This window comes from Pogonomyrmex barbatus, unplaced genomic scaffold (assembly GCF_055798465.1).
Source record: "Pogonomyrmex barbatus isolate J1 unplaced genomic scaffold, ASM5579846v1 scaffold5, whole genome shotgun sequence".
Lineage (NCBI taxonomy): Eukaryota > Metazoa > Arthropoda > Insecta > Hymenoptera > Formicidae > Pogonomyrmex > Pogonomyrmex barbatus.
Window position 1 is genome coordinate 4,980,159 of NW_028297149.1, and position 8,592 is coordinate 4,988,750.

The window sequence follows — 8,592 nt, forward strand, 5'->3', positions numbered from 1 at the left end:
TATGTATTTATGTTCTACATATTTATATATATATATTTATGTATGTTCTTGCATAAAAAATTTTTTAGCACGAGAATATACAGAGTGATTCAGAACAACCATTTGTCCTTAAAATGTTATAGTCTTGAGTCGATTCTAAGATGATTTTTTCTCTACTAAATTTTTATCAAAAGTTTAATTTTTGAATTATAATGGAAAACAGTTCGCGAATTATGGGCCGCGTACCAAAGATAAGCAGGAGTGGTGCAACTCACTGACCGACGTGGGCGATTACGTGGAGCACTCGCTGCGATCAGCTGATTGCTACACACGAGTGTTGATACATGTAATACGCCCAAGTAGAACAAGAAATCATATAAAAGTCAAGATGACGTCAAAATGACGACAAAAACTCATTTTTCGATCATGATGAAGAATTGATGAAATTATGACTATGGAACTTAGCATATTATTTTAAATATCTATATATTTTATATATTGTCATTTTAACGTCATCTTGACTTTTATATGATTTCTTGTTTTACTTAGGACATGTATGTACGTTCTTACCACATATCACAAACACACACACACACACACACACACACACACACACACACACACGCACGCACGCACGCACGCACGCACGCACGCACGCACGCACGCACGCACACCACACACATACACACACGCACGCACGCCATGCAATCTTCCCGCGTCGGAAGATGAGTTGCATCGTTCTATATATATATATATATATATATATATATATATATATATATATATATAAAATATAATAATCATATATTATTGTATTTATGAATAATTACTCAACAAATAAAATGCTAGCAATTTGCTGACAGATTGGCAACAAATTCGATCAGATATGACTGCAAATCCATAGCTATCTGTGTCCGCATTAGGCTTGGGATTTATTGACAAAGCCTGTTGACATGCTATGCAAATTGACAGCAGAAACCGAGCAGAATCTGCTCACATGGACAATTTGATGGTAGATTGGCGAAAAATCCTAGCAAGATTTTCGATTATGTCAATCTACTGGTATAACACGTCAGCAGATTTTGATCATATTTTTGTGGCAATTTGCCGACATCATTAAATATTATTCTGCGTACAATTTGTTACCTTTCTGCCAATCAAATAAGCAGGTCTTGCTCAAAATCTGTCTCTGCTTTACTATCAAGATAATTATTTATTTATATAAATTTTCTATTGATAAAGAAAGATAGAAAATATTTAATATGTATTTACTTATAAATATTTTATTTGTGACATTACTCACACATACACACACGTGCGCACGCGCACATATGAGCAAAGTTTGCATACTACATATACAGAGTGTATCTTAAGTACGTAATAAAAGATTTTAAAGGGTGATTTCTCACACAAATTCCAACGAAAATTTCATATAATTGTATGTCCGAAACAGTACTTAGTTTCAAAGATACAGGATATAAAAAGTTGAAAAAAATTCATTTTGTCCAAAAATTTTAAAAACGGATTATTTTGATGAAATTTTGTATGTTTGAAGGACATGAAGGCTCTTTTGCTATCATATATCATTTTTTTATTTAATAACGAGTGGAAACAATAATAAGGGGTATCCTATTTTTAATGAAAAAGTGATAGGCTATTAATTGTTTGACATTTTTTTATGATAAAGAAGATAATTTGGAACAAAGAAGATCTCTTCAATGTTTTTGATAGAATGAGCTATTCTTGAGAAAAAAAATAAATTTAAATTTGTGAATTGAAAACAATGCACAACAAATGAACAAAGTCTTTATGGCTAAAAGATTTTAAGGAATGCTTTCTTACACAAATTCAAAACAAAAACTTTATATGATTATATGTTCAAAATGGCTTAATTTTAAAAATACAAGGTGTCAAATTTTTTTTCAATTTGGATATCCTGTACTTTTAAAACTAAGCCATTCGGACATATGATCATATGAAGTTTTCATCTTGAATTTAAATGCGAAATCACGCTTTAAAATCATTTAGCGTAGTTACAATACATATATACTATTAATATATATGTTTGTTTAAAAGGATAAATAAAACAATCTTAAAAAGATTACTAAGATTATTAAGATATGTAAATATAAACGTAAAATTAAACTATCTAATTACAAATTAACTAATATCGACAATTAAAAGAATATCAATAAAGTTACAGCAATTGATACATATCAGTATAGATAAAAATTTCCTCCACCGTTTATTACGTATGTCGTATGTTTAAGGAAATAAATGAAACTTATACTAGGTTCGATCAATTTTAAGTATTTTCAAATGTATTCCGCCTATCGGTGATAATAGAAAAGTCTTAGGATCATTTATGTATCGTTTCACAGTTTTCTCGCAAGTTTCGACTTTGTAATTTCGTAACATCTTTATAAGCCCGATTTTGCTCTGATAAATGGCAAAGCGAGCACCTGAAAAGAAAAAAATAGTCGTTATATAAATCAGATCAAAATTTAAATTTAAAAACATTTCCTGGCTGAAAATACTGGAAAAAAAATAGTAAATAATATTAAATTTATTCTATTGTACCAATACAATTTCTTGGTCCAGCGCCAAAAGGTAAATAGACCATCGAATGCCTACTTTTCACAGCTTCATCATCAAATCTTTCTGGATCGAAAACGTCAGGCTCTGGATAAATGTTCGGATCTCGATGAATTGCGTAAGCAGGAATCGATACCATCATGCCTTTTGGTATACTAATTTTGGTATTCTCAAAGGTATAATTTGATGTAGCTTGTCTCATAAGAGTTGACAGTGGCGGGTATTTTCGCAAAGTTTCTGCGTTTGTTAAAAATAATGTTAAATATGAAAATATGTTTATTGAAAAATTACGATTAGATTCAATTTTATTAGTATTGATATTAGTATTAATATTAGTATTATATTATATTATAATTTCTTTGAAAAAAATATACAAGAACATATCTTATTTTTTCTTCATACCTTTGAAGACTTTATCCAAATAATCCAATTGTTTGATGTTGTCATATGTTAAGTGTTCACCATATTTCACATAGCTCTCGTCAATTTCTGCACGTAACTTGTCTTGTATTTTCGGATTTAATGCTAATTCATAGAGCGCATTACTCATAGTCGTTGATGAGGTTTCAAAACCAGCCAGGAAAAATACAAATGCTTGAGAAGCTATCAAATTATCCGTCAATTCTGTAATATTATTTCCTCTTCATTATAAACAATTTAATTCGCCCTTCAATTAATAAATCAAATTTATCAATTTATATATAAAAATTAATTAATTATATTTTAATAAATAAATATAAACATTATATAAAAATTATACATTATGTAAATCAAAATATTCAAACAAGGAAATAGGGAAATCAAGGAATAGGTAAATCAAGACATTACTTTTAGCAACTATTAATCTTTTAATTTTTAAATTTATTAAATAAATTCATGAAACATATAGTTTTCATTGTCACCTATGTATCGTTTATTTTATTTTACGATTTCTTAATTATATTCGAACTATTGTGTAGTTGAAATCTTATACAACACATTTTAACCGACGGATGTCTCGGAAACGTTAGGATGTTTATCTGTAGGATGTTCTCTGGACATTTCTAGAACATCCCTGGGAGATTTGTGTAGTATGGAATATAGTCATAATATATTAATATACATAAAAGTTAATTAATACTTGTATGATTTCATTATTTAGAAAATTGTTCCACACCAGGAAGAAACATAGGTACTAATACTTACCGATATCATCCAATTGATCTGAATTTTTCTTTAATTCACGCAACGTATCAATGAAATCGTGCCTCGTAATGTTATTCATATCTCTGTATTCCATGCTCTCCATGATAACACGTGTAAAAAATTTGGTGCTTTCTGATTGTGGCAGAATGTAACCAAGTAAGTGATACAGTCCTGGTACTATTTCCCTCATTCTTTCTCGCATGACATTTGACCAGGTAGATTCAAAAAATTGTCTACCCATTTTACGAAATTCACTATCTTTATCCGACATTGAATTCATCTCGATACCGAAGGCGCAGCTACCGATAACGTCAGTCGTATATTTGGCCATTAACTCACGACATTCAATGAGTCCATTTTTACTTGCGACTTTTTCCGTATATTGTATAAGATGATCAGCGCATTCGGATATTAAAAAGAACATCTCCTTCAATTTGGCAGACGTAAAAACAGGCGACAGTTTTATTCTTAAGGGTCGCCATCTCTTCGGCTCCAACAAGAAAAGATGTAGCGGTAGAGGATCGGTCTGCAATATAACAAAATGAGAATTGTGATCAAATTTAGGTATCGGAGAATATTTAAGTTACAAAAACTTATATTTTAATGCAAATCTCATAATTTTTATTGCGCCAAATTATTCGAAAAATATAGGAGCATACAAAATCCAGAGTAAGCTATCTTGAGTAAGCTATCTTTTAATTAAGTTAAATTAAAAATTATATGGATAAAAAATTAATTTAATTAAAATTAAATTAAAATTATATTATATTAAATTAATTTAAAATTTAACCTTAGAAAATATTATTTATATTATAAAACAATATAAAATTAGTCTACTTTAAAAGATAAAAGATTTTTATTCAATTTTAATAAAATATTTAGAAAACCGTGCACATGTCTCTCATTTATGCTTCAAAAAATTGTATAAAATAGATATGATAGTCTTACCTTTTCAAAAGTGGGTATTCCTCTACTAGCAAATGTAGAAAAATTTTTAATGAGGACCTCCTTAATTAAATCTGGATCTTTTATTATAAGAACAGGTGTCTTCCTAGTGTATATTCCAACCATTGGTTCATCTTTGTAGTCATTATATACTTTCATCAAATAATCACACATGGATATCTTTGTAAGCGTAACATCTTTAAAATTACCGAATCCCGGTATCGGTCGTGGACCAGGAACGCCACGCGATTTCCAAAAGTCGTAGGATGATGTAAGGAAATAATAAAGACCGAGAATTATAACGGCAATGCTGCATAGTATCTCGAAGGGTTCCATTATTCAATAATCAAGTGATCTTGAAAAAATAAGAAAAATCAACATTCCATTAAATAACATTTTATTTTAAAAATTAATAAAGTTTAGTATTTAATAAAAGATATTTTTTTAATAAAACTTAAATTAAGAAATTTATATATAAAGAGATAAATTTAAATTAGGTTTCAACAAATTTTGAGATTATCAATACTGATCATGAAATCATTTTTACATTTTTAGTATATTATTGTATAGTGCAAGAATAAATATTATTTTGGACAGATAATATTATTTTAAAACAATATATTTAGTTTCTATAGTTTCTATAGTCTTTTAATAACTATCGATGAAAAAAATCTTTATGTTTATGTATTACTTAAAATTCATTTGTATTGTTAATAATGTTAATAATAAGTAATCAATTTTTTGATATACACGTACACACAATTGTTGATATAATCATCATGTTATTGTTATCATAAATATATGTGTGTAATGTATAGATATATGAATTAAATTGCATATTAATTGTATATTAAGTCTTTGTTTTTTAATCAACTTTACACACACACACACACACACACACACACACACACACACACACACACATATCTCATTACCTGAATTGATTAAGAAACATAGAACACAGGATTTAATATACAATTAATATGCAATTTAATGTATATCTATACATTAAATTGGGTCTCGAACCATGCTTGATGCAATCTCTTCTGCCGCGCACCAGGAGGATTATTTGTACATTTGCCAGTAGCGTTGGAGGGTGTCACCGCTGCAGTCCGACCTGCATTAATCGAAAGACTAGGACCATCATCTCTCTGGAGTACCGGTCGTGAGGATCGAGAGAATATACATGTATATATGTATATTGTGATATATGTATATATGTGTATCATTGTATTGTTGACGTGTTATTCTAAAAATACGTGTTATTTGCGATATAAATATCATCACATGCCTCTGTAGTCGAAAGAATAAGATGCCTGCCCTGTAAGCAGGAGATTCAGGTTCGATTCCTGGCTAAGGTGGTATTTTTTCGCAAAATAATTACGAGTTTTCACGATTGGTTCGGGCCCCGCCGTGACGCACACCCATCTTTCTTATCTGTATATTTATAACAATAACATGATTATTATGTCAACAATTATATCAATATGAATAGTCATTATCAAAAATCAAATATATTTTAAAATAATATTGCCTTTTAAAAAAAATATCTTTGTACTTAAATATTACGTAAGAATGATTTGATTGATGAAATCGAAATTTGACATGTGTATTAGTGTATGTGTGGGTGATATGTATAAAATTACTAGTTAATGATATGATTTTATTAACTATTACTCGTAAGGCGATATATATGTATGTACATATACATGTGTAAAAATAAAATTACATGTAATAACAAAATTACATGTAATATCAAAACATTTATCAGAAAAAAACGCTAAATGACTTGATGTTTGCACAAAGACGCAAGACATTACGTTATCAAAATGATATTATGCAAATCATCTTCCATCTATAATTTACATTTTAAGTTTTAATTTATTACTAAACAAGTACAATTTTTCAATTAATTGGATGATCTCACGATTTCTGTCGATTAGCGTCGATTGTTTAAACTTAAATTGAGAAGAAGAATTTTTCCACCAGAATTTTAGCACCAGCCGCTAAGCGCCAGACACGAAGTGATTTTGAGAGACTCTCATGCGAATCTTATTGGAGTAAACAGGTAAAAGAAACAGACTATGAAAGATCGTTCCTCCACTTTAGTAAACTGCAGTTTGCAAGACAACGTCCTCGATCTCGAGCGGTACATCTACTAATAAAGTTGGAATAAAATAGCAAAGGCGTAATAGATGTAGAATAGTGCTGTCTTGATGTCGATTATCCGCGTCTACGATACAGGAAGAAATATTTGGGCGTAATTGGATGCTCATAATTGGATGCGATAATTGAATGCACGCGCGAGCGGTACAGAAACCGAATAGCCGTGATAAGAAATTCGATCATTGGAAAGCGCGTCGCGCTTAAAATGTTCGAATGCTCCACTTGTAACTCATGATATAATATAATATTTGAGAAATTGATAATACTATTCGTTAATAAGATGATGGCACCGACTACGAATTCGTTTTCGGGCGACACGGTGTCTCGGACGAAAAAGGGTCGCCGGGTCTTCTTTGCTTTTCCATTAGAAACGATTACGATGTTTGCATTTGTACTTGATGATGAATGAATGGTGACGATTTCTCTCGAGAGATACATACATATGAAGACTACGTTTTTTTCTTTTCTCTTTTCTTCTGTGGCCGTCGGTCTGAAGGTGAATTACAGAAGTGGATGTATCTGAATGCGGATGGTGCAGTGTGTTCGCGTCCGCGATGTTGCCTTATATCAGCTCCTCGTCACAGTAATTATGAGAGAAGTACTGGATAGGAATACGCGTGTACCAGCTTACAATAATTCTGTACAGATAATACTGACTGTTATTCAAGTTGAGTCGAATTTTTATAGGCATCAGAGCCTGGGTGCTTTTCGAATTACATTTCAAATGCCAAATGTAAAATACTTTAAAAATATATTAAAATGCAAAATATAAGAATAGATTATTCAAATCCATTTTGAATGTAAATAGCTTTTTAAATGATTTCAAATGCAAAATGGTTTTTCCTCGTATATGAGTATTCATACATTTTATTATTTTTTATTTTTATTTAAGCACGCTGTTTGCTTTAAGCAGGAATTGTTCTTCAAAGGTACCATTGTGCTTCGATGGTTAAATTAAATACATATTTAAAGTAGAACTATTTCAAATGTTCAAACCCTGCTCCAGTGATAAAAAAGATGTACATATGCATATGCACATATATATGCACATATATACATATAGAAACAATATTTAATTAAATGCTTTCGTATGTAATAATAATATAACTTAATATAACTTAGTAAAATTTTTTTTATCTAAGAACATATATAAAAATATATATAAATGTATTTTATTATGTATGAAATATATTTATGTACGTTTGTATTAGTTCTTTCTTTTCTTTTTTTGAAATTTCTGACTCTAGCAAACATAAAAATTGGAGCATAAGTTGAATGTAAGAGAAAAGTAACAAAAGCGTAAGCAAATGTTCTAAGGAATGTGAATTAGAACAACGAAATGTAAAAAAAGCATAAGCATTTAAAGAAGCGTAAAAAAGAGCGTTTTCATGCTTCTTTTACATTTTATTGTTCCAGTCTATGCTTTCTAAAACTTTTGCTTACGCTTTCGTCACTCTTTCCTTACATTCAATTTACGCTCGAATTTTTATTTTTGCCAGAGTGTGAGAAACATACTTCATATGTAATTATTAGGTGTACAAAAAAGTTCTGAGCTTTAGATTTCATACAACCGAAATAACAATTTAAATTTTATATATCTTCCCGCCCTTTTGCAGTTTTAAAGCGTTGACATTTGGCCTTCTAAAATGCCATACGGTTTGGCGTTTGATGCACATAACCTCAAAAATCAGTAGTGTTCATGATGGCAATTACAAATAAGGA

General features: G+C 30.0%; 1 protein-coding gene across 2 annotated transcripts; it reads right to left on the reverse strand.

Moving 5' to 3' along the window:
- Nucleotides 1-2,201: 2,201 nt before the first annotated feature.
- On the reverse strand, nucleotides 2,202-8,278 carry LOC105428089 (putative cytochrome P450 6a14). 2 transcript variants are annotated; one of them, XM_089081655.1, is made up of 6 exons: nucleotides 7,311-8,278; nucleotides 4,708-5,059; nucleotides 3,760-4,285; nucleotides 2,977-3,198; nucleotides 2,614-2,811; nucleotides 2,202-2,441 (listed from the first exon to the last, which is right to left on the reverse strand). In XM_089081655.1, the coding sequence occupies exons 2-6, from the start codon at nucleotides 5,038-5,040 to the stop codon at nucleotides 2,269-2,271; spliced, it is 1,452 nt and encodes a 483-aa protein (XP_088937781.1). In that variant the 5' UTR covers nucleotides 5,041-5,059; nucleotides 7,311-8,278; the 3' UTR covers nucleotides 2,202-2,268. The 2 variants fall into 2 exon arrangements, with proteins under 2 accessions (XP_088937781.1, XP_088937780.1); XM_089081654.1 differs by having other exon boundaries at nucleotides 2,560-2,811.
- Between the last annotated feature and the right edge of the window lie 314 nt (nucleotides 8,279-8,592).

Excerpts from the sequence above, each read along its gene's own strand:
- LOC105428089 (XM_089081654.1), bottom strand. The coding sequence starts at position 5,040 with ATGGAACCCTTCGAGATACTATGCAGCATTGCCGTTATAATTCTCGGT. Across the intron at positions 2,812-2,976 it reads TTTGGATAAAGTCTTCAAAG|AAACTTTGCGAAAATACCCG; the intron begins GTATGAAGAAAA and ends TAACAAACGCAG. Across the intron at positions 2,442-2,559 it reads TGGACCAAGAAATTGTATTG|GTGCTCGCTTTGCCATTTAT; the intron begins GTACAATAGAAT and ends TTTTCTTTTCAG.